Source organism: Typopeltis vanoorti, chromosome 11, assembly GCF_054136105.1.
Source record: "Typopeltis vanoorti isolate ZY-2024b chromosome 11, IOZ_Tvanoo_1.0, whole genome shotgun sequence".
NCBI classification, from domain to species: Eukaryota; Metazoa; Arthropoda; class Arachnida; order Uropygi; family Thelyphonidae; genus Typopeltis; species Typopeltis vanoorti.
Genome location: NC_143559.1, coordinates 37553140 through 37580523, shown reverse-complemented (window position 1 = coordinate 37580523; position 27384 = coordinate 37553140). Strand labels below are relative to the sequence as shown.

General features: G+C 37.7%; 1 protein-coding gene across 1 annotated transcript in view; it reads left to right on the top strand.

Moving 5' to 3' along the window:
* The window catches only part of LOC150101447 (serine/threonine-protein kinase D1-like), a 384746-nt gene that overhangs the window by 329904 nt on the left and 27458 nt on the right, over nucleotides 1–27384 (top strand). Inside the window, exons 19-20 of the mRNA XM_090400796.1 lie at nucleotides 7205–7280; nucleotides 15914–16020. Of these exons, the coding sequence (XP_090256922.1) occupies nucleotides 7205–7280; nucleotides 15914–16020 (183 nt within the window). The remainder of the gene's footprint in view (nucleotides 1–7204; nucleotides 7281–15913; nucleotides 16021–27384) is intronic.

Sequence of the window (27384 nt, the reverse complement as noted above, 5' to 3'; positions counted from 1 at the left end):
ACCAGGTTATGGAATAGATGGTGGAGATAGTATGCATAAACAAATTGATGAAATGAGTGGAAGAATGGTAATTATTATGAGGGATTTCAACTATGGTAACATTGATTGGAAGGAGGAGAGGACACATGTGAGAAAGAAAATGGATTTTATTCAATTAGCATGTAATTGAAAATACTAGGGGCGTGAGAGTGCTTGACCTGGTAATAGCATCTCACAATTTGACTGTAATGAATATGACCATAGAACATGGGAAGTGGTCAAGGAGCATTTACAGGAGGTTATGGCTGATTGTATACCTAGGATCCGAATAGTAAAACAAGTAGGGGTTAAATGGATGAATAACACCATTAATCTTGAGCTGCAAAAAAAGAAACAACTGTGGAGGGAATTTAAAGAAAGAGGGACCTGCAGGCACACGAACGGTATAAAGTGCAGGCCAGAAGGGTAACGAGTGTTGTAAAAGCAGCAAAAGCCGATTATGAAAGGAAACTAGCTATGCAAGCTAAACAGAATCCCAAACAGTTCTTTCAATATGCTGCAAGCAAATTGAAATAATTTTAAGGAATTCCTTAAAAAATAATTTTAAGGAATGATGATGGTAAGGAGGTCACTGAACCAGTCGATATAGTGGAGTTACTGAGCGTGCACTTTGCAAAAGTATATCATCCAGGTGGTGACATTGAAAAAATGAAGGAACCATTAGTTTATACAGGAATTGTGATGAATGAAATGGAGGTGAATAGTCTATTACAGAACCTTAATGTGAATACATCTGTGGGATAAGATGGTATACCGGCACGGGTCCTGCGTGAAGCGGCTAAGGAATTATCAATGCCCCTGACCATGTTGTTTAATCTGAGTCTCGGGTCTGGTTTAGTCCCGAAGGCATGGAAAGAGGGGAAAATAGTTTCACTGCATAAAGGAGGATCCAAGACTATGGTGGCAAATTACCGACCGATCAGCATATCAGGAGTCGTTGTCAAGGTCTTGGAGGAAGTATTCAAGGGAAAAATACAGGAATGGATTGATGAAAATGAGATACTGTACAGGGGACAGCATGACTTTGTGAAGGGTAGATCATGCTTCAGTAACTTGCTCAAGTTTTATAACAAGGTGACAGCAGAACTGGATAAGGAAAATGGGTTTACAGTGATACTGCTGGACACCTGGCAAAAGCGTTTGCCAGGATACCACATGGAATTCTAATCCGTAAACTACAATATATGGGAATTGATATAGGGTTGGTGAGATGGATAGGTGGGTGGTTGATGGAGAGAAATCAAAGAGTAGTTTATTCAGGAGTAGAGTCCAAAAGACGGCTTGTGACTAGTGGTGTGCTGCAGGGTTCTGTTCTTGGACCACTGCTGTTTAATCTGTTCATTAACGATATAGGAAAGGATCTAAGTGGAACAGTTCATTTGTTCGCTGATGATGCAAAGTTGGGTAAGGCGATAGTGAATGCAGAAGATATCAAAGTCTTGCAGGATGACTTAGATAGATTGGAGTTCTGGGCTAAGGAGAATGGATGTCAATTTAATGTGACAAAATGTAAGGTTATGCATTTTGGGGTGAAAAGATTAGCAGCAGTATACCACATTGGTGGAACTGTACTCCAAGAGATTGATGAGGCCAGGGACTTGGGAGTGTTGGTGGATAGGGAGATGAAGTTTAGGGAGCACATTGCAAAAGTAGCTAAATCAGCTCATCAACTCACTTGGTTGTTGAAAAATACCTTGACGAGCAGAGACAAGCAAGTTATTGTACCTCTGTACCAAGTTCTGATAAGACCTCATCTCGACTACTGTGCCCAGATTTGATCACCTCGGTTCCTTCTTGATGGGGAGGAGGTGGAGTGGATCCAGAGGCGAGTGACTAAGATGATAGCAGGTCTATGGAATGAACCATATGAGAACAGGTTGAAGATTTGTGGGTTGCAGAAACTAGTTGATAGGTGGAAAAGGGGAGATATGATTGAGACATTCAAATTGCTAAAAGGATTCTATAGGATTAATTCAGAGGATATTTTTGAGATCAGGACTGGTGGTGGGAGAACTAGGGGACACTTATGGAAGCTGGGCAAGAGTGTGGCTAGCAGGGGTGTTAGAACTGGGTTCTTTACTTTTAGAGTGGTAAATGAGTGGAATAAGCTGCCAGAATCTGTTGTGGGTGCTATGACAGTGAGCGAGTTCAAGGCAAGGTATGATAGATACTGTGAGAATGTCGAATAGTTGTGTGGACATGATGTTTAGGGCCTCCCTCGATGAGTCTAAGGACTCCCTGGAGTAGCCCGAAATAATAATAATAATATCTCAGGGAATGATAATAGAAGTTGCTTTGTTGCCAACAGTTGACGAGTGTGATGTAGTTTTGATAACATGGGGGATGGTCAGGTAGTTGCAGATTTCATAAAAGGTAAATGAAATATACAGAACTGCAGAGTGAGAGATTACAACATAAGAGATTAATGATGCTTGAGGCAAGTATATCATTTAAAGCTACAAGATAGTCAGTCTTGCTGGCTTGAGTGGATAGCATGCTTTTTCTTCAATTTACAGATTGAGTTTGAATCCCACTAAGGACATGGATGTTTGTGAATCTTGTTAGGATATAATAGAGATGTTTAGAAAATACTTTACCAGTATTGGAGGGAAATGAATAGCATGAATGAACACGATAGCAGAAGATGAGACTGGAAGTCAGTTAATATGAAGTGTTTGTACATAATAATGTATATTATAGGAATGTGCACTGGAACTAATCATGCTTTTAACTTGGTGGATCAACAAGCATTTTGCAGTATGCTAAGATCCTAATTGTGCAATGAAAGAGGGAGAGAAGGAAACAGCCCTGCTATAAAGGTGTAGTGCAAACTGTAGACTGCTTTGTTACATGTCTATGGTAAGGATGTTGAAGTTTAGTTAGAATTAAAAAAATGGGTTAATGAAAAAGAACAGCAGTCTTAAAAGGTTGCCACAGGTTTGTTAAAGACAAGTTTTGTTTCAGTAATCAGGTTACATTTTACAATAGAAGGAAGAAGAGTGAGAGGATAAATATGTGTGTACGTTTTGGGGTTTTGAAAGACATTTGATGGAGTAATACATGAAAAGTTAAAGTGAGAATTAAAAATTTGTAATTTTGATATAGGTATAGTTAAATGATAATGCTAAATAGTCAAGTATGGAGAGGTGATATCTGAGAAAAGCAACAGGTGCTATACCACAGGGTTTTGCTGTTGTATGTATTGATTATGTAGTTGGGTTTGAGGGATGGGTGTTCAGTTGTTTGTAGATTTTGGGTAATACCATAAAATGCTGATGCGATATTGCTTCATGGGGATTTAGTAAGTTGATTGTAGATGTCAAGGTAAGATTCTACAATTTGGCTATAGAATTAAACTTGCCAATAAATAATATATTCTTGTTTAGTCCTTTAATCCAAAAATAAGCAAACAAAGTTCGCATGTGAAGTATCTTCACAACTAAGCTACTTGTATGTAGTGACTGATGACTTCACAATAATTACCTTAATATCTCATAATGCTAAGCAATAAGGAGGGAATCATTACCTAGACTGGGTTTGACCTGTATTGAGGTCTTATCAGTGGGAGCCAGACCTAACTCAGTATCCCATGATGCAAAATACACTTCCATTTGGATGTGTATATTGCTATGCATTAAGAGAGGGGGATCACTACCTAGACCAATTTTGCCTTTTAAATTTAGTGTTAGGAGAAAGAAAAGACAAATGGATAGTATGAAAGATAAAGGCCTCAGCTCTTTTATATCATCATGTAGCCAGAGACTGTCCTGCTTTCTTTTCACTAGTTTCATGCAGCTGAACAACCAAAAGACCAATCCAAACCATAAGTCCAGAGATGACTTATGGTTTGGATGCCTGTCACTGGGTTGAGCCACCACTGAGTTTTGTAGTGGTCCTTTCAGGGGTGAGATTTAAAGTGATCTTTTTAGATTTCTTAAAGTAGCCTAGTCTAAATTAACTGCCTTTAGTTGGACTTCTGCCTGGGATTGCTCTCCAGTTGTCCTTGCAATTGACCATGTGAACTAAGAGAACGGAACCATTTAAAAAACCTCTCATAATAAAAAATAGAATTTTATCTCCCCATGGTGCATAATGTGGGTGATCTTCATCACCTAGCCAAAAATTTAGTATCTTCTAATTTTGCTTCTTTCTAAATGCAAATTATCTCCCCACATTGCATAATGTGGGTGATCTACATCACCTAGCCAAAAATTTAGTGTCTTCTAATTTTGCTTCTTTCTAAATGCAAAAATCACCTGCCTGAACAATAAAATTTCTATAATACAATATTGTAAAGCATTTTACAAATAAAGTATGTCATATTGCTGTTTTTCAAATGTATGTTTTGTTTTGTTTTCTAAATTTCCATAAATGTATTTTAACTCATTAATTATAAAAATCAAAATTTTCTTCCCATTGCTGACAGTTTGTGGAAGTATTGCAAAAAAAAAACCTGTTCTATTATAAGTAATGGAATGCCAAAAGCATTACATAATCTGTAATGTTTGAAGATGACCATATGCCATTCTCCAAGCAAGATCCCTCCTGTTAGAGTATCCTTGGAACTTCAGTGAGTTATTAAAGTGTTATTATTAGTACCCAACTATGGAAGGTCATGGCAGCAGAGATTAAAGATTTCCTTATACTGAGTTTTACTGTTATTAATGGAAGGAATGTCAATGTCAGAATACTGTAGCAGTGTTAGTGTTAAGCATGGAATGTTGTAGTATTCAGGAACAATCCCATCTCTTGGACCTTTATAATCATTTACTCCAAATAGCAGGAAATGAAAATCCAGGTAATACTGGAGAAAGTCTGCATATGTGTTGATTAGTCTGCAATGTTTTATGGATTTTTGAAACAGTGTTGGTGTTGTTTAAATAGTAGCATTTTAACACTGGAAGCCCAAAGCCTCCATTCTTCTTTGATAGTTGAAGAAATTCCTTTTTAACTTCTTGATATCAGCTGGACCAAAGAAATTGTACATGCTTACTCCATATAATTGTTTTTTCCAGCTTCTGTAATATCTAACATTTGTTATCTACAGCTAAGCAATAAAGATTATGGTTTTATGTACTATGGCTTTAGAAGAAAAGGAAAGTGGCCTAATTTTCCAGTCTTCTAAAGTTTCAGTGCTTTTTGTATATAAGTTCAGGAACTGGTAATATTAGATAGATGGAGAAGGGAATTCGAAGTATAATGAAAGGCTCTCTCTTATGGATTAGTTCAAAGGGAATACCTCCAAGATCCCTCTTTCCAAAATACGTAATTTTGTCTTGTGCGCATTGGCAGTTAAGCCACTGATTTTGTTGGATTTTTTCAAAATACCAAAAGAGATGTGTGTATGGAATCATTATCCCAGATAATGCTTGCTGTTTGACCTATATTGAAGTCTTGTCAGTGGAAGTCAGATCCAAGAAGATACCAAGTTTGGATTAGTGCAGAAATATAATTCCCATATGCAAGTAGTAAAAATATGTATCAACTTATTAATTGTAGGTAATTATAAAAAGTTTTTTTTTACTCAGTTACAAAATTAAAATTGCTAAGAAATTATATTGTTTAATCCATTACCCAAATGTAAACAAACAAAATTTATGTGAGGTATCTTCAAAACTAGGCTACTTGTATATACATGTCTGAAAGGAAGTGTACTTTGTATTATAGGATACTAAGGAAGTTGATGTGAAGTAATTAGCCTGTATATATTAAAGTAGCCTAGTCACGAACAAACTTCACATGAAAACTTGTTTGTTTACACTTGGGTAAAGTGTAAACAAACAAGAATATAATTTCTTTTCAAGTTTAATTTACTTATGAGTCAAGTGAAAAATCTTTCTAAATCTATTTTTGATCACTTTACCAATTAAGAAAATTTTAATAATAGATTGATACAACTTTTTATTCTTGTATGTGGAAAATATGACTTCAGCATTAATTTAACCTTAGGTCTGGCTGCTAATAGCAGGCTTGCTTTCTTGAGTGGGCGGGGGGGTAGCAAGTTCTGCCTTAGTGGTAGGTTTTTGCCTGTCATTGGGTTGAGCCGCCACTGAGTTTTGTGGTGGTCCTTTCGGGGGGTCACTCAGTGAGATTTAAAGTGATCTTTTTAGATTTCTCAAAGTTTTTGGAGAGATACTCCTTATTTCAGCAGTAACTAGTAACTCAATAAAGGTTGAAACTGGTCTAATAGTGACTCTTCTTTGTTAATGCTTATCATTATGAACTCCCAAAAGGAAGTGTCCTTTGCATGATGTGATACTAAGGCAATTGATGTGGAGTAGCTTAGTTGTGAAGATGCTTCATGTGCAAGCTTTGTTTGCTTACACTTGAGTTAAAGGATTGAACAAGAATATAATTTCTTAGTAAGTTTAATTTATTTATTATTATTTGACACCTCCAGGGAGTCCAAAGACTCATCGAGGGAGAGTGTGCCAACAGCATCGAACGATTGAACCCCTTCCAACTACTAACCGCGCTCAAACTTATTTGACTGAACCATTAGTAGCAGAGGCTCTACCAATCGACCAACCTTTGCTGGCAAAGGTTGGTCGATTGTAGCTAAAATGATATTACTAAATGATATTTAGTAACCAAGTGGGGGAGGGGATTCTTGGTTATAGAATAGACCAAGGATTTGGAGTAATAGTGGTTAAGGAGTTGAAGTGGACAGAGGCTGTTTTGCTTCATGTAGAAAATTGCTGACATAATGAGAAAAAAATTGACAAGTAGGAATAAGTTGGTGCTGTGGTGTAAGGCAATGAGCAAGACACACTGGAATACTGTATACACATCTGGTTCCTTTTGATATTTATAAGAAACATCTCGCCTTCTCTAAGTAAAAAAAGAAAGTATTTGGGTAAGGGACTAATATTGTGTTGAGACTGTAATGATGTTGGTATGAGATCAAGAGAATGTGATTTGAAGACTGAGCATAGGAGAAAGTACTGATATGGTTGAGAAAAGTTCATGAAAATGCCAAGTGATGAGTAAGTTGAATGCTTTTGTTTAAAGCACAATATGATAGATAGTAGGGCTCTCTGCCTATTTCTTTTATGTAGGATGCTACCTGAACACTTTCCCCCCCCCAGGTATTGTTGGTTATAAAATGCAATTGGACTATTAGAAAGTTAGTCTAATATTTATTTTTATTTGTGTTTTGATATAGCACCTGAAGTACTGAGAAATAAAGGTTACAATAGGTCACTTGACATGTGGTCAGTGGGAGTGATTGTATATGTCAGGTAAGGTGGCATTTTTTAAGTACTTTTGGCATGAAAAAGTTTTGCATTTTTTTTTTGTATTAAATTACACTGTGAGACTTCACCACCTTTGCAGGTGAAGACCCAGCTATTTGCCTAATGTTCTCTCTTACTTCCTTCTGTTAAAATAATTCTACAGCACTTGATTCTCATATTAAACAGCCATTCTAGAATGAAGGAGTTTACTGTTTCTCTTTTTGATGTTCCTTCACTTCCATGACTATTACAACACAAAGCCAACAAAGTATATTATCAAACAAGGCAATGAAATAAGCAAGTAAATGTTATTTCATAAGTGATGAGACTCTTCTCATAATAATTTGGGTGCACTATAAAGAATAATTTAGGAGAGTGATGGTCATAGTTCAAAAGAAGTTATCCTAGAGAATTTTATTGCTATATACCAAGTCAAAGGAAGAATAGTCTTGGTGAATGTGGATGGTAGAAAAGTGTTAGATAAGCAAGAAATAGATAGAAAGATATTAAGTATTTACTTTAGTAAAGTAATATATGCTGGGCAGACCCATCAGCTTTCTAGATGCTGGGAAAGAACTGAACAAAACAGTAATAGTAAATGAGGTAAATGCATTAAAGCTGTTATGAGAGATTGATTTCAAATTTGCATTTGGACTGGATGGCACAGGTGCTAAAGAAATGCAAAATGAGTTAATGCCCCTAACTTGGTTGTTCAGCTTGACTCTCAGCACATGCAAGATTCCTAATGATTGGAAGGAAAGTAAGGTAATTCCATTATTGCAAGGATTGAGCTAAGCAAATTCTAGACTAATTAGCATCTCTGATACGGTTAGTGTGTTCGAAAGGCTGGTTAGTAATGGTTGATACTCGACTCGTGTCCTAACTTCAGAGTTATTGTGGAAAATTAGTTCAAGTTTAGAAATCACATTTGTAAGTAGTTAGTCATCTAATTGGATGTTAAAGAGAACACTAATATACAGGCCTAAGGTAGTTATTCTCTTACTTTACAAGGCTATGATGAAACCCTCTCTGGAGTACTATACAGATCAGGTTACCTGGATTACAAGATGGAGAATGAATTGAAAAAGATGTAGCCAATATGATAACTGGCCTGTGGAATAGTACATTTGAGGATGGATTGAGGAAATCTTTAGGGGTCGAGGAATAGCTGAGAGAGAGAGAGAGAGAGAGAGAAACATTACAAGTTAGTAAGGGAATCTTGCAGTATTGACATGTGTAAGGGCATCCTCAGTCAGCGTATTCAAGGAGAGATATGATATACATTTAAGAATGAAAGACTAATTAGGTCATCCATCAGTGAGTCCTTGGACTTCCTGGAGAAGGGAATCTTACAGTATTGACATCTCTAATGACAGTCAATGTATTCAAAGGAGATATATGAGGCCCAGACACATTGCATACATTCTTAGTGCATTTAAATAGCAAACAGCCAAAAATCCACTTTACATGGAACTGGAAGCTAATCACTGTCTGCCCTTCCTGGATACACTAAGCACATAGCTTCCAGATGGTTCCTTATCATTCTCGGTTTATAGAAAACCGACACACACACGGAGATTTTTACATAAACAATCACACCATCTTCCATCTCAACAATATGGTATCCTAAAAACATTAATCCACAGAGCTAGAGCGATTTGTTCCAGTGACATTGCTCTCATTGCTGAATTCACTCACATCACACCTTCTTGGCTAGTGGCTATAATCCCCATAAGATAGATAAAATACTAAATGCTTCCCAGAAATCGCCCCCAACTATCTACCACAGAAGACCTGAGGTCATTTCTAGCAAGCTATCATTTTCTCTCTCTCTCTCTCTCTCTCTCTCTGTTAGTCATTCACTCACAAATACTACCACTTAATTTAATGCATTCATCTTTGCTTTTATGTGGCCACCCAGACATGTCCAGTGTCCCAGATATAATTCACATTCACTCTTTCACCATACAGCTTCTCCAAGTACTTGACACTAAAAACCATTCAAGTACAACTCATCTTGTAAGTACAAATCCTTTCACCCATCATTCACCCCCATAGAGATACGCCATTAAAATAAACTTCAATATAGACTTCCTATATTTCGGCAACGTCACGTTGCCATTTTCATGGGAACATAAGATTAAGACACGTGCATGCAGGCACTAACAACAGCAAAATGAGGTCAAAGAGAGGAAACTACTGTTTTTCCTAAAGTCCTGATGGTGCCCCCTAACGGATTATATTAGGTTTTTGTTGGCCGTTGGGCTGAAGTTCTCATGATTTATGTTTCCCAAATTTGTTGAGGTTTGGCATGTTTCTTATGGCTGAGGCTGATTCTATGAATAGTCTTTCAAATTTTAACTTGCTGCGGTGTATTACTGTGGCTTTCTTCCACCGTATTCTGTGGCGTGTATCCAGAGCCTGGTCTGCAAGCTCAGAGTGGCTGTACTGGCGAAACCAGATGTAGTCCGTGTGTTTCCAAAATTCTGATATTAGCTGTCCTGCCTGCTTTGTCCTACTTTGTCCTGCCAAAGTAGGACAGCTTACAGCTGCAAGGGACCTGGTTTACACCAGGTAGGTCTAGGGGAAGTGGTTGGTCTTTAGTGGAGCAGATAAGGGATGCCAATTTTCTATATGGTCTGTAACAAGAGGTCAGTCAGGTAATGTTTTTTTAGCATTTTGGTAAAAACCTACTATATGGCTTCGTTATGTTGATGATATGTTCGCTATTTGGCCACATGGCTCTGATACACTCCTCGCCTTCCTAAAGCACTTAAACAACCAACACTGCAGAATCAAGTTCACATTGGAAAAAGAGGAAAATAACAGCCTCCCTTTCTTAGACACACTAGTCACCTGCCAGCCTGATGAAACCTTTGTTTTCTCAGTTTATAGAAAATCCACCCATACAGGCAGATACATTCACCAACAATCCCATCAACCCCCCCCCCCCCATCACAACAATATAGAGTTATTAAGACACTATACAACAGGGCTAAACTAATCTGTTCAAATGACAATGCCCTATCCACTGAACTAAATCACATCCTTAACACTTTCTTGGCCAATGACTACAACCCCCAAAAAATACTAAAATCAGTAAACCACAACCCCCCCCCCCCTCACAATAAAGATTACGCCAAATCCATCACCATTCCCTACATCTGGGGCACCTCGAAAAAAATTACCAAAATCCTAAAAAAACATGACCTGACCTCTTGTTACAGACCATATAGAAAATTGGCATCACTTATCCGCTCCACTAAAGACCAACCACTTCCCCTAGACCTACCTGGTGTAAACCAGGTCCCTTGCAGCTGTAAGCTGTCCTACTTTGGCCAAACAGGCAGGACAGCGAATATCAGAATTTCGGAACACGAGGACTACATCCGGTTTCACCAGCAGCCACTCTGGGCTTGTAGACCATGCTCTGGATACACTCCACAGAATACGGTGCAAGAAAGCCACCGCAGCAAGTTTAAATTTAAAAGACTATTCATAGAATCAGCCTCAGCCCTAAGAAACATACCAAACCTCAAAAAATTTGGATGCATGAGACTGCCCCAAATTTGAGAGACGTACATCATGAGAACTTCAGCCCAACAGTCAAGAATACCTAATATAGCCCGCTAGGGACACCATCAGGACTTTAGGAAAAACAGTAGTTTCCTCTCTTTGACCTTGTTTTACTGTTGTTAGTGCCTGCATGCACGTGTCTTAATCTTATGTTCCCATGAAGATGGCAATGTGACGTTGCCGAAATATGGAAGTATATATTAAAGTTTATTTTAATTTATATTCCAGTTTACGTTGTGAATTCCTTAAGTTATTTAGTAATCAGAGATACACTATTTCTCCTATGCAGTTCATTTGCAATCGCAGTTCTCCTCCTCACCTTGCCAAACTGTTTCATATCTTCTTTTATACTGTATTTTTCTTTTTTCAAATCATTCATCCTGACCAACACAATTATGTTATTCACTTATTCTGCTTTCCTGCATATTGCTTCTGTTACATCTCTAATATCATCTTCTGGAAAACATGCGTTTGTTGCTCAGTCATAAGGTATAACTCTGATCATGGAAATTCTTTGCCACCATATTCTTTTTTATTCATTTCTGTCTTTTTGAACCTCCTCTTCATACGTTTCGTTTCCTTTCTTGTGTTGACTAAGAGCTTTTTTTTTTTTTTTTTTTTTTTTGGTGTCTTCATCTGTTGTATAGTATTGTGCAACACTCATCAAAACCTAGATATTTACATCATGCCAGACTTTTTTTATTTATTTTTTCCCAGTTTCATATCTGGTTAGTCACTCTTTCATGCCATTTTCCCTTGCATTCTGTTTTCTTATCTCATTTCTTCTCTCATTTGCATTTTTAAGTGCATTGAACATTTCATATGTTCCTTAGTTTTTCTAATTATTCTAATAAACTATTCGCATTTGTTCACTGTATGGAACAAAATTTTTGAAGTGAAACTCAAGACTTTCTGCCTCCATTGTTATATCTGATACACATGTTGCATCAATAATTGTAAATAATCATAAAATAATGAACTATACACATAATTAAAACATTTAGATTAATTATGTTTAATAAAAATTCATACAATTCTACATATTTGAAAGTAAACTTATGAACAGCAAAAATTAACATGATCTGTTGAAACAATACTGACAGCATTGTTTTAACTTTGACAACTTTTAACATTGATAACCTTTCCATGTTATATACAGTATCTAAATATTTACTACATATCTAAATTGGAATTAAACAAGCACAATTTATAAAGCAATATTGCTATTTTATAATGTAAAACACAAAATATTGTGTTTTCATAGTGAAGAAATTGTGGAGACTGTGCGTTACAATAATTACTTATCATTAAGAAAATAACATTTGTTTCAACCTATTGAGGTTATCAGGAAAACATACAAATGTACAGGATACAAGCTACATGACACTACACTATACAAAAGTAAGATGATTCAAAGTGCTTGTTAATCATTTACCCTAGCCTTACCACTGGTGGAAAAAAAAAACAGAACTACATTAAACAATTTCTAAAGTCCTATCATATTATGATTTTCTTCTGTTTGGGGTTTTGGATGCTATACGGATTGAAGATGGTCCTCCAAATTCTTGGAATAATTAATCCATTCTTGTTCAGATTTGCATGGTGTTTCCGCATTTCACAGGCTTCTTTGAATTTTTTTTTCGAACCAGGTTTTGGTACATCTAGGGACTTGGTGCATTTCCAGTCATTTCTGTGACATGTTTGGAGTGCATGGTCTGACATGCCTGTTTTACCAAGTGGAGGTATTTAATGTGGCATTTGTGTTCATCTTTTCTAATTGGGATGGTGTGTCCTGTTTCCCCTATGTAAGGTAGGTTACAGGCACATTGAATTTTGTACACTCCTGAGTGGGCAAGATATGGAAGTGGATTTTTAGAAGAACTAAGTAAATTTCTTAATTTTGCCAGGTGTTTAATGATATCAAATTCTTGGTTCAGAGCTTGTTCATTGGAACAAATTGTTAGAGCTCTGTGTTTGAGAGTGCTGATGACTCCTAGTTTTGTATTGGATGGTGCTATGAATTTTTATGTATGTATTAGCCTGTGTGTGTGTGTGGGTTTGCAGTAGAATATGAAGGAGAGGCAGCCTGAGGGAAGATGTGATAAGTGTGTCTAGAAAAGGAAAACAGTTGTTTTCGATCTCGATGGTGAATTGGATACGTTTGTGTTGCTTGTTCGGGTGACTTTGGAATGTATGTAGTTTCACAGCCACAGGGCCAAATAGCAAAATATCAACATATCTGAGCCAGACTTTGGCTTTATGGTGGCCAAATCTAGAGCTTGTTGCTCGAAATCTTCCATTAGCTATTGGAGGGGGGGGGGGGGGGAGAGCACATGGCCATATCTTCTTTTTGTAGGTAAAAATTATTTTGCCACGCAAAACACCTGGAGTGGAGTATGTGGGCAAAGAGGGCTGTGATATCAGGCAGAAATATCTTCTGTAAGAGAAGAATAGTATCATTGACTGGGACGTTAGTGAAAAGGGCAGTTATGTCAAATCTGACTAATAAATCTTCATCGTTGAATGTGATGTTTCTAATTTTGTTTATGAAGTGTTAAGTATTTTTTATGTAGGAGGGGGAATGACCTACCAACTCCTTGAGTGTGGCTGCTAGTTTCTTGGCTAAGTGATAATTAGGTCTGTAGATTCCTTTAACTATCAGTTGTAGTGCCATGTTTGTTTTGTGTGTTTTTTGGCAGGCTATGAATATCTGGGAATGCAGGCATAATGAAGTATTAGTTTTTTGGTTGTTTCCTCTGGCCAAATGGCCATTAATCAAATCATTAACCAAACATTTGTAAATAAAGTACATTTTAAAATTTACAAAAATTTGTAAATGGCTACAATTACTCCAGGTGTTTTGCCACGCAAAACACCTGGAGTGGAGTATGTGGGCAAAGAGGGCTGTGATATCAGGCAGAAATATCTTCTGTAAGAGAAGAATAGTATCATTGACTGGGACGTTAGTGAAAAGGGCAGTTATGTCAAATCTGACTAATAAATCTTCATCGTTGAATGTGATGTTTCTAATTTTGTTTATGAAGTGTTAAGTATTTTTTATGTAGGAGGGGGAATGACCTACCAACTCCTTGAGTGTGGCTGCTAGTTTCTTGGCTAAGTGATAATTAGGTCTGTAGATTCCTTTAACTATCAGTTGTAGTGCCATGTTTGTTTTGTGTGTTTTTTGGCAGGCTATGAATATCTGGGAATGCAGGCATAATGAAGTATTAGTTTTTTGGTTGTTTCCTCTGGCCAAATGGCCATTAATCAAATCATTAACCAAACATTTGTAAATAAAGTACATTTTAAAATTTACAAAAATTTGTAAATGGCTACAATTAAAAAACAGTTCACAAGATCCATAAAAATGCCATTAAAAGCAAAAAAAGATTACAAGAATGCCATATCATACATTAGGGGCATTTCAGAAAAAATATAACACTACTTAAATACAACATTAAGACAAACTTCAAATCCCCTGCAAAATTAAGAAATTTACTTAGCTCTTCCATATCTTGCCCATAAGGGGTGTACAAAATTCAGTGTACAGGGAAAACAGGACACACCATCCCAATTAGAAAAGATGAACACAATGCCACATTAAATACTCCGCTATGGTTAAACAGACCTGTCAGACCATGCACTCCAAACATGTCACAGAATTGACTGGAAATGCACCAATTCCTTACACTGCACCAAAACCTGGTTTGAAAGAAAATTGAAAGAAGCCTGTGAAATGCTGAAACATCATCTAAATATGAACAAGAATTTGGAGGACCCATCTTCAACCCATATAACATCGAGAACAACCCCAAACAGAAGAAAATTGTAATGTGAGAGGACTTTAGAAATTGTTTAATGTAGTTCTGTTTTTTTTTTTTTTCCACCACAGGTCAAGCTAGGATAAATGATTAACAAACAGTTAGATTCATCTTGCTTTGTATAGTTCAGTGTCATATATCTTGTATCCTGTATGTATGTATGTATGTTTTCCTGATGATGATGACCTCAATACACAGGTAGAAACATCGAATGTTACCGTCTTAATGATAAGGAAAGTAATTATTCTAACACATGTTGTCTCCATATGTTCTTCACTAAGAATACTGACCACCGTGTAACCTTAAAGAAAGAAAAATTACATTTTTAGAGCACTCTTAACTGGAATCTTCATCAGTCTGCCACCTAGCAACAACCTCCTTCCTCCCTAAAAAAAAATGTATATCTAAAGAAACTCAAGCAATGCCATATAATAGACTAATCTTTAAAGGTACCTGTAGCATGACTATAAACAATAAATTACATGATAACCATAGTGAATAACTTTAATGAAATGAAAGTACATATATTTCATACCAAAAATAACAGTACATCATCAGTGCATAGAAACGAGCAAATCAAAGAAACAGGAATACAAGGTACATAAAGTAGTTGGTGGTTTACTAATTAAAAACTGGTGCTGTGTGCTAGAAATTAATATTAATAAATAATATTAAAAGCTATTTTTAATGGTTACATAAAATAAGAATCTCCCAGACTTTTTGTGGGGGGGGGGGGGGAGAGACAATTTGGCCATTGTAAAAGGGCTTCGCAATTTCTTTAAAAAGGGTGAACTGCTTCTATGGAGAAGACACTTCATCCCACTGGATACTGTGTTTAGTGTCAATACTATGTTGTGCCAGACCAGACTTTTGAGGTTTCATGTATTCGATATCATAATGATGTTCATTAATTTTTTTTTTCCACAGAATGGCCTGTGCTCAAAGTATGTTAGATTACATTCACAAGGTATCTGGTAAATGCCAGCTCATGATAGAGGTGACAAAGTTAATTAAAGTAAAGTAAATTACTGTGGTTATCATGTAATTTATTCCCATATAACAGAGTTTGACTATTAATTCATTTGGTATATAAAATCTGTTTCAGATAGTTTCCTTTGCTGCAAAGTAAACTCACACAGTTTCTCTGTGTGTGTGACAATTTTTTTTATGACCATTAATGATTTCTAGATTAACATGATTCTATATTTTTTCTATTCTTATTATTATTTTATAACTTCTTAGCTTGAGTGGCACATTTCCATTTAATGAAGAGGAAGATATTCACGATCAAATTCAGAATGCTGCTTTTATGTATCCTCCAAATCCTTGGAAGGAAATATCACCTGAAGGTAGGTCAAGTACAAATTTTCCTTTCTTCTGACTCATATTGTTTTCTAGTTAATTATCCAAATATCTGGATTATGAAAAAGAATTCATAAATTTCAGCTAAGCTTCTATATCCGTATGGTGATGAACTTGTGTGACATGCTGTGCAGTTATGAACTTGTGCAAAATTTGATGCAATTTGTTGAGTTAGAATATATAGCAACCTTTACAGACCCAGTGAGAATTTTTATCTAAACACCAATCTGCCATTTAATGTTAAGTGACATGATCATGCACAGTAAGGAAATTAGAACTTTAATTGTGTAAATTAAAGTTCTAATTTAAGTAAATTAAAGGTTAGAAGAAACTGATGAGACTAGGGATCTTGGAGTGTTAATAGATAGGAAGTTGAAGTTCAGGGGCCATGTGGCAAAGATTTCAAATACAACTCAAAAGATAATTGCAATGCTCAAATGAATGTTCAGATGTTATTTTGCCTTGATAAGACCTCACTTGGACTATTGTGCGCAGGTCTGGTCTCCTGGTTTCTGATCTGATTCTGATATATTGGAGAGAGTGCAAAGGCGAGTGTTAAAAATATCAGGATTGTGGAATATTGATTATGATGACTGGTTGAGAATTTGTAGATTGCAGACACTAGCAAATAGGAGAAAGAGGGGGGGTGACATTGGCTGCTAGAGGGCCAGATGGTTGGTCATATTTTCAGGGAGCTCCCGAAAGCTAAGTATAATTTTGAATGAAAATTAGAACATAGGTTAAAATTGTAACGTAATATTGTCTAATTTTGGTAGCTTGTTGTGTCTGTGTGATTTTGGTGTGAATTCCGTTATTTAATTATTATTATTATTATTATTGTTCCGGGAAACTCCAAGGAGTCGACAGACTCATCGAGGGAGGCCCTAACATCATGTCAAGAACAACTATTCAACATTCACACAGTATCTATCATACCTTGCCTTAAACTCATTCACGGTCGTAGCACCCACAACAGACTCTGGAAGCTTATTCCACTCATTTACCACTCTCCAAGTAAAGAGCCTAGCTCTAACGCCCTTGTCAACCACGCTCTTGCCCAGCTTCCATGCATGGCCCCTAGTCCTCCCACCACCAGTCATATTTTCAAAAATATCTTCTGGATCAATCTTATAAAAACCCTTCAGTAATTTGAATGTCTCAATCATATCACCCCTCCTTCGCCTATCATCCAATTTCTGCAACCCACAAATCTTCAAACTATTCTCATAAGGTTCATTCCACAGACCTGCTATCATCTTGGTCACTCGTCTCTGGACCCTCTCCACTTCCTCCCCATCACGAAGAAACCCTGGTGCCCATAGCTGGGCACAGAAGTCCAGATGGGGTCTTATCAAGGCTCGATACAGAGGAACAACAACTTGTTCGTCTCTGCATGTTAAAGTATTTTTCAGAAGCCAAGTGATTTGGTGAGCTGTTTTAGTTACTTTTGCAATGTGCCCCCTAAACTTCAACTCCCTATCCACCAACACTCCCAAATCCCTGGCCTCATCAATCTCCTGGAGTATGGTTCCACCAATGCGATATACTGCTGCTATTCTTTTCACCCCAAAGTGCATAACCTTACACTTTGCCACATTAAATTGACATCCATTTTTTCTAGCCCAGTCCTCCAAACTATCCAAATCATCCTGTAAAATTTTGACATCCTTTGCACTCACAATTGCTCTACCCAACTTTGCATCATCAGCAAACAAGTGAACATTTCCTCTCAGATCCTTTCCAATATCATTGATGAACAAATTGAAAAGCAGTGGTCCAAGAACAGAGCCCTGTGGCACTCCACTAGTCACAAGACATCTTTTAGACTCCACTCCTGAATAAACCACTCTTTGATATCTCTCCTTCAACCACCCTCCTATCCATCTCACCAACCCTATATCTATACCCATCTGCTCCAGTTTACTGATTAGGGTTCCATGTGGTATCCTATCAAAGGCCTTGTCAAGGTCCAGTAGTATCACTGTAAACCCATTACCCTTATCCAGTTCAGCCGTCACTGTGTTATAAAATGTGAGCAAGTTACTGAGGCATGATCTACCCTTCACAAAACCATGTTGTCCCCCATACAATATCCCATTTTCATCTATCCAATCCTGTATTCTTTTCTTGACTAATTTCTCTAAGACCTTGACAATGATTCCTGATATGCTAATCGGTCGGTAATTTACAACAGCAGTCTTGGAACCACCTTTATGCAGTGGAACTATTTTCCTCTCTTTCCACCCGCTCGGGACTAACCCAGACACGAGTCTCAAATTAAACAAAATGGTCAAGGGTACTGACAATTCTTTAGCTGCTTCTCGTACAACACGAGCTAGTATACCATCCAATCCCACAGATGTATTGACATTGAGGTTATGCAATAGACTACTCACCTCCACTTCATTAACCACAATTCCCATATAATCTACTGGTTTATTCGTTTCTGCAATGTCACCACCTGGATGATATACTTTTGCAAAGTGCTCACTCAATAACTCAACTATCTCAACTGATTCAGTTACCTCCCTACCATCGGCATTCTTTAAAATCAATCTGCCATGTATATTTTTCCTTTTACTTGCTACATATCTAAAAAACTGTTTAGGATTCTCTTTAGCCTGCATGGCCAATGTTCTTTCGTAATCCTTTTTTGCTTTTCTTACCACACTCGTCACCCTTCTGGCCTGCACTTTATACCGTTCATGTGCCTGCCGGTCACCCTTCTCCTTAAATTCCCTCCATAGTTGTTTCTTTTTTTGCAGCTCAAGCTTAATGGTGTTATTCATCCATTTAACCCCTACTTGATTTATTATTCGGACTCTAGGTACACAGTCAGCCATTGCTTCATGCAAGCACTTCTTAACTACCTCCCATGCACTATCAACTTCTAGTCCTTGCAGTTGTACATGCCATGGCACTGAACCAATCAAACTCCTAAGCTTGTCATACTTTCCAGCCCGATAATTCCACATGTACCCTGTCTTAATTGAAAATTCTACACCTTTAGCCACCTCCCAAGTCAAGACCCTATGATCACTCTCACCAATTGGTGGCAATGTGGTCATATTTGTTACAGCCAAATCCTCAGATGAAATTACTAGGTCAAGCACTCTCTGACCCCTAGTTTTTTCCATTACATGCTGTCGCAGATAGTTATCCCTTAATAACCGCATAAATTCAATTCCTTCCTCCCGTGTGTCCTTTCCTCACTCCAATCAATGTGACCCTAGTTGAAATCTCCCATAATAATCACCCTCCTTCCACCCATTTCTTCTATTTGCTTGTGCATACTGTCACCACCATCTTTTCCATCACCTGGTCTATAGCAGCACCCATTTGTATATTTAGTTCTGCTAGCCACAATCTCACACCAAATGGCCTCAAATGTGCTCTTTTCTCTATCCTGCAATTCAACTTCTATTCTCCTTGGCTGGAGCTCATCAGCTATCATCAACAATACTCCTCCCCTCATTTTATTCTCTCTGTCATTCCTGAACACACTATACCCATCACATTCAATCCCACTAGTTATATCATCTACAGTCAGCCATGTTTCACTAATACCTATAACCTGTGGTCTGGAAGTGCCAACCATGGCCAAAAACTCTTCCTTCTTGTTCCTAATACTCCTAGTATTAGTGTACATGAATTTAAGACCCCCATTAGCCCCAACCCTACCTTGATGCCTTATATTAACTATCCCACTCAGATTTGTTGTCCTTATTTGCTCTGGCATATTATATTAATTCTTACATTCAACTGCCTCCATAAGGACTGTATATCTACTCCCCCCCCCCTTAACAAATCTAGTTTCCCTGAATTTGCACATCCACTACATTCAGCAACACTTTCTCAAGTCTTCTTACACCGTAACCATTCAAATGCAAGCCATCCATCTTATATAGATCCTTTCGCCCATCAAACTCACTCCACACATCCACAAATTCCACACCACTCGTCATACATAACCCACGCATAAAGTCATTCGCAACAATGGCCCTCCTTTTAAACATTTCACTGTCATACCGTGGCAAAAGACTAATCATTCTAACTCTCTCACTCTTTTCTTTTGCTACCTCAAACAATTCATTCAGGTCTTCTATCATTTCCATTTTATCTCCTTTCAAATCATTCGTACCTGCCACAACAATCATTTCTTTCACCCTTTCCTTTTGCTCTCTAATAGACTCAGTTACGTCCTTTATGGTCACACCAGGTTGGTACGATTTTGTCAAATCCTCTACTAACACACCTCGTACTAACGAGTCTCCATACAGCACTCTATCCTTCATTTTGTTCATGTTCACATTCATATGTCTATTTTTCCTGTCATACCTTTTATTATTGGTTGGTTCATTCAGTCTACTTTTGTTCATGTAGTCTAGCTGCTGTTTTGCTCTTTCTATCGCACTATTCAACAACGCGATCTCACTCAATGCATCTATCTCATCATTTTTATTCTCTGAGAAACCATTTATACTATCATTCGCACTTTCTACATTCACAATCTCACAATTTTCATGTACAACCTTGCCGTTTCTTGTCATATCCCTATTTCCTTCATTCTGAAGGTTGACAAAAATATCACACTCACGATCCGAAATACACTTCGATTCCTCATTCTCCCTACATTTTCTGCACACATTCAATCCTTTATTATCATCTAACCACACTCCGACCGCACTCCGCAAAGCGTACATTTCACAGCTAGTACACTGACTCATTTCTTTTATGCTACCATTCTTTGATAACGATGGCGAACCATCATTACTGGCCGCCATTTTCCTTCGCACAGGTGCCATACTTATTTGCAACGTGTTTTGTCAAATTATACGTTATAACACACCAAAAACAGACGCACTAAAATACACAAGGCAAACAAAACAAAACTACACAATATTAAGTAATTTTTATCGATAACTGAAAATGATACTTATCTTATCTGGAGCTTGCACGAACACTACACATTACGAATTCATCTAGCGGCGACTTCCTGACATAGATTATGTTATAAAACACTTTAGTAACACTAACCACGCTAATAAAGCTCCAATAATATACCAAAATTACACACTTAAGTCCATTAAATTGAATCCAAAACATCAATAAATCAACAAAAAACACAAATCTCTCAGGAGCTCTCCGATAGCACATCCGTTCATAGATTTGAATGTGGCGGCAATGCGACGTAAGATAATGGCGTCCAAAAATACGACGCCGTTGTTCAAAAACTATAATGTGAGAGAATTTGTCCAATGTGATGTGTGTGGAATGTATGCATTCCCGAATGAGGCTCAAGTTTGGATTGAAAGTGATAGTGGTGGGAGAATGTGCAGAAAGTGTAAGCAAAGTGAGAAGTTGAAGTATGTGTCAGGTTGTGAGACAGTTATGGTTGAAGAAAGCCAGAATGAGACTGAAAATAGTGGCTTGATAGGGAATTGCGATGTACAAGATGGCAATGAGAGCGCTGATCTAAGAAAGAGTGAGAGCAACTATACAGAAAGAGAAAATGATTTGAATAATAAAAAAAATAAGGAATTATTTGTAGGAAGTGAGATTGCTAGGTTGCACGCAGTGATACAAAATGCGCAGCGGCAATTAGAGCACCTGCAAAACTCTTTCCAGAGTGATTCGGCTAACGTAAATAAACAGCGTAAGAGTGGGAGAGTTTCTGAAATGAAGGAAAGAGTGTTGTATGGTGTCTCGTTATTAAGAGGAGTGATAGATGGGAGTGTAACTAAATTGTACTTACCAGGTGCGAAATTTAAGGATGTAAGTGAGAGTATTAGAGTGCAAAAACAGAGAGTGAAAGAATTAATAATTGTGGCGGGTATGAATGAATTGAAAGGTGATAAATTTTTTATGAGAGAGGACTTGAAAGTATTGTTAAAGGTAGCGAAAGAAAAGAGTGACAGAGTTAAAATGGTGAGTCTGTTGCCACGGTATGACAGAGAAGAGTTCAGAAGGAGGGCCATAATCGCAAATGACATTATGCGCAGGTTATGCAGACGGTGTGGAATTCGTGGACATGTGGAATAAGTTTGATGGGCGAAAGGACTTATACAAGATGGATGGCCTGTATTTGAATGGACTTGGTGTGCGGAGACTGGAAAAAGTGTTGCTGAATGAAGTGAAAATGGATGTGCAGAACCAGGGAAACTAGAACTACCAAGGAGGGGGGGGGGGTGGATATGCAAACTTCAGTGAGACAGTTGAGTGTAAAAATGTATATAATGTACCCGAGCCAGCACTAAGGACAAAAAATGGGAATGGGACATTTAGAATATCGCATCAAGATAAGGGTGGGACAAAGGGATCACTGCATTTCATGTATACTAATGCCAGGAGTATTAGGAACAAGAAGGAAGAATTTTTGGCCTTGATTGGCTTTTCCTGGCCACAGGTTATTGGCATTAGTGAAACATGGCTGACGGAAGATGATATAGTTAGTGGGATAGAATGTGTAGGTTATAGTGTGTTTAGGAGGGACAGGGAGAATAAAATGGGGGGGGGGTGTTATTGATGATAGCTGATGAACTGCAGCCAAGGAGAATTGAAGTTATATTGCAGGATAGTGAAAGGAGCTCATTTGAGGCTATTTGGTGTGAGATTGAGACTGGTAGAATAAAATATACAGTTGGGTGCTGCTATAGACCAGGTGATGGAATAGATGGTTGAGATGGTATGCATAAACAAATTGATGAAATGAGTGGAAGAAGGGTAATTATTATGGGGGATTTCAACTATGGTAACATTGATTGGAAGGAGAAGAGGACACATGTAAGGAAGGAAATGGATTTTATTCAATTATTAAGGGATAATTATCTGAGACAGCATGTAATTGAAAATACTAGGGGTGTGAGAGTGCTTGACCTGGTAATAGCACCTCACAATTTGACTGTAATGAATATGACCATGTTGCCACCTATTGGTGAGAGTGATCATAAGGTCTTGACCTGGGAGGTGGCTAAAGGTGTGGAATTTTTGATTAAGACAGGGTATATATGGAATTACCGTGCTGGCAAGTTTGACAAGCTTAGGAGATTGCTTGGATCAGTGCCATGGCATGTACATCTGCAAGGGCTGGATGTCGATAGTGCATGAGAAGTGGTCAAGGAGTATTTACAGGAGGTTATGGCTGATTGTATACCTAGGGTCTGAATAGTAAAACAAGTAGGGATTAAATGGATGAATAACACCATTAAGCTTGAGCTGCAAAAAAAGAAACAACTGTGGAGGGAATTTAAAGAAAGGGGTGAACTGCAGGCACACGAGCAGTATAAAGTGCAGACCAGAAGTGTAACGAGTGTGGTAAAAACAGCAAAAGCCGATTATGAAAGGAAACTAGCTATGCAAGCAAAAGAGAATCCCAAACAGTTCTTTCAATATGCTGCAAGCAAGAAAAAACTGTACATTGCAAAATAATTTTAAGGAATGACGATGATAAGGAGGTCACTGAACCAGTTGATATAGTGGAGTTACTGAGCGTGCACTTTGCAAAAGTATATCATCCAGGTGGTGACATTGAAAAAATGAAGGAACCATTAGTTTATATGGGAATTGTGATGAATGAAGTGGAGGTGAATAGTCTATTACAGAACCTTAATGTGAATACATCTGTGGGATAAGATGGTATACCGGCACGGGTCCTGCGTGAAGCGGCTAAGGAATTATCAATGCCCTTGACCATGTTGTTTAATCTGAGTCTCGGGTCTGGTTTAGTCCCGAAGGCGTGGAAAGAGGGGAAAATAGTTTCACTGCATAAAGGAGGATCCAAGACTATGGTGGCAAATTACCGACCGATCAGCATATCAGGAGTCGTTGTCAAGGTCTTGGAGAAAGTATTCAAGGGAAAAATACAGGAAAGAATTGATGAAAATGAGATACTGTACAGGGGACAGCATGGCTTTGTGAAGGGTAGATCATGCCTCAGTAACTTGCTCAAGTTTTATAACAAGGTGACGGCAGAACTGGATAAGGAAAATGGGTTTACAGTGATACTGCTGGACCTAGCAAAAGCATTTGACAGGATACCACATGGAATTCTAATCCGTAAACTACAATATATGGGAATGGATATAGGGTTGGTGAAATGGATAGGTGGGTGGTTGATGGAGAGAAATCAAAGAGTAGTTTATTCAGGAGTAGAGTCCAAAAGAAGGCCTGTGACTAGTGGTGTGCCGCAGGGTTCTGTTCTTGGACCACTGCTGTTTAATCTGTTCATTAACGATATAGGAAAGGATCTAAGTGGAACAGTTCATTTGTTCGCTGATGATGCAAAGTTGGGTAAGGCGATAGTGAATGCAGAAGATATCAAAGTCTTGCAGGATTACTTAGATAGATTGGAGTTCTGGGCTAAGGAGAATGGATGTCAATTTAATGTGACAAAATGTAAGGTTATGCATTTTGGGGTGAAAAGATTAGCAGCAGTATACCACATTGGTGGAACTGTATTCCAAGAGATTGATGAGGCCAGGGACTTGGGAGTGTTGGTGGATAGGGAGATGAAGTTTAGGGGGCACATTGCAAAAGTAGCTAAATCAGCTCATCAACTCACTTGGTTGTTGAAAAATACCTTGACGAGCAGAGACAAGCAAGTTATTGTACCTCTGTACTGAGCCCTGATAAGACCGCATCTCGACTACTGTGCCCAGATTTGGTCACCTCGATTCCTTCTTGATGGGGAGGAGGTGGAGAGGATCCAGAGGCGAGTGACTAAGATGATAGCGGGTCTATGGAATGAACCATATGAGAACAGGTTGAAGATTTGTGGGTTGCAGAAACTAGTTGATAGGCGGTAAAGGGGAGTATGATTGAGACATTCAAATTGCTAAAAGGATTCTATAGGATTAGTTCAGAGGATATTTTTGAGATCAGGACTGGTGGTGGGAGAACTAGGGGACACTTATGGAAGTTGGGCAAGAGTGTGGTTAGCAGGGGTGTTAGAGCTGGGTTCTTTACTTTTAGAGTGGTAAATGAGTGGAATAAGCTCCCACTCATTTGACAGTGAGCGAGTTCAAGGCAAGGTATGATAGATACTGTGAGAATGTCGAATAGTTGTGTGGACATGATGTTTAGGGTCTCCCTCGATGAGTCTAAGGACTCCCTGGAGTAGGCCGAAATAATAATAATAATGATTGAGGTTTACACACTGCTGAAAGGGTCATACAGGATTTCAATTTATGGAGGGTGGGGAAAGGACGAGAGGGCATCCTTGGAAGCTGAAAGTGAAGGCTGCCAAGAAGGGTGTAAGGGCCAGATTTTTCTCTCAGAGGGTGGTGTGTGATTGGAATGGATTGCCATTGGATGTTGTTAGTGCAAGCAGTGTGAATGAATTCAAGAATAAGTATGATATCTGGTGTGTGTATGTGGCCTCCCACGATAAGTCTCTGACTCCCTGGAGGTCTCTCTTAATAATAATAATAATAAATGTGGGCAATTTGTGGCATCTGGGTTTGATATTATCAGATCTGTAAAATTTTTCTAGTGATTTCAAGCATAATGATTTTAAAGCCTTTTTCCTAATGCCTTGGTGGTTTTATAGAACAGTAATAAAAACTCATTAACTAAATTTTTATCCATATAAAGATAAATAGTTTATCTTTGTGATAAATATATTATTTTCGACTGCAAAACTAATGTAAATAAAATAACTAAACACTGTTTTTATTGGTCATAAAGATTTAATACTCTGAGTCACCTACTAGTTTCATCACATAACCTAGTGGCTTCATCTGGATGTTTGGATGAACATACAGATATAAATATATAACACAACGTGTTAATTATGAATCAATATGTTACTAAAAATACCAAATGTATAGGAACCGTTGCACAAGTACAACAAACAAGTGGAGCGTGAATGCTGGCACATGGTCAGTCATTGTTCAGCAATGTCTGACCATGACCACATTTGGTAATTTTAGTAATGTATTGATTCATAATTAACACTTGTTATGTTGTATATTTATATCTCTGTTTTTCCAAACCCAGATGAAGCTACTGGGTTACGTGGCAAAACTAGTAGTATTAAATCTTTCCAACCAATAAATCCAGTTTACTTATTTTAATACTAATCTTTATTTCATTAAAATGTTTATTTCATTTTAATTTCATTAAAGTTAATTACTGTGTGTTATCGTCTAATTTATTGTTTATAGTTATTTTAATAGTTTATCTTTATATCTTTGACTTTTAGATTTCATCTTTTTCAGATATGTGTTTAGAGCTCCTGAAGTAAGCAATAATACATCTTAAAAGAGATGTGATATTTAACTTGTTTACATGCATTTAAAGGGGTGCTTAAGGGTTAAAGCTGTATAACTGAGAAGAGACCTCCACATAGCCTTTAAAGGAATGTGGAGAACCGACCAGGGCTTCTGACCTTATGTCCAATCCTCACCTTCTCGTGGTGCAAGCTGTTGGGTATCTACTTTGATACTGAATGAACGAGAATGGGCTGGCAGTTTGGGATTTAGCCAACCAAATTGTATTCTTATTGGCTTAAACTAATATACAAAATGATGGTACAACATGACAAAATTTCATGCCAGCTGGGGCATCGCCCGATTAAACAAGGCCCCCATTGTTTTCACCAGGGAACCAGGGCGAACAGCAAAAAGTCAGCTACTGGAACAAATCTGAAAACACACCCCAACTCAACATCACCAGAGTTAAAGATCGGTACTATCAACATAAGAAGCCTGAATGGCAAAGAAACGGAGGAATTAGATAAGTACCAGAGGAATTAGATAAGTACCAGATCGACATAATAGGGGTGACTGAAACAAAAAAAGACAAAACTGGTGAGATGTTTCTGAGCAATAAATACAAAATATTATATTCAGGCAATGACAATCAAGGTAAGGAAGGAGTAGCCATAGTATTCAACACAAAATACGAGGCTAATCTTCTTGAATGGCAGTCAGTCTCAAGTTGAGTAATGTGGACAAATATGAGAATGGGGAACTGGACAATGAGACTTATTTGTGTCTATGGTCCCACAGAAGGTTCTACTAAGGCAGAAGTGGAGGAAGTTTTTGAGGCTTTAGAAAAAGCAACTGACACAATGAAAATGGAAAAGTTGGTCCTTGTTGGGGATCTAAATAGCAGAGTAGGAAGTGATTGTCAGACATACAAAAATGTTTTGGGAAAATTTGGAGTAAAGAGCAAAGCTAATAATAATGGCAAATACTTGTTGGATTTCTGCTCAGGATATGGACTGTTTATTACTAACACCATGTTCCAACATAAAAATGTACACAAATTCACATGGAGAGAAGAGGCAAGGAATAAGAAAAGTCTCATTGACTATGCTATTGTCGAAAGTGATGTTTTCTCCCTGCTGC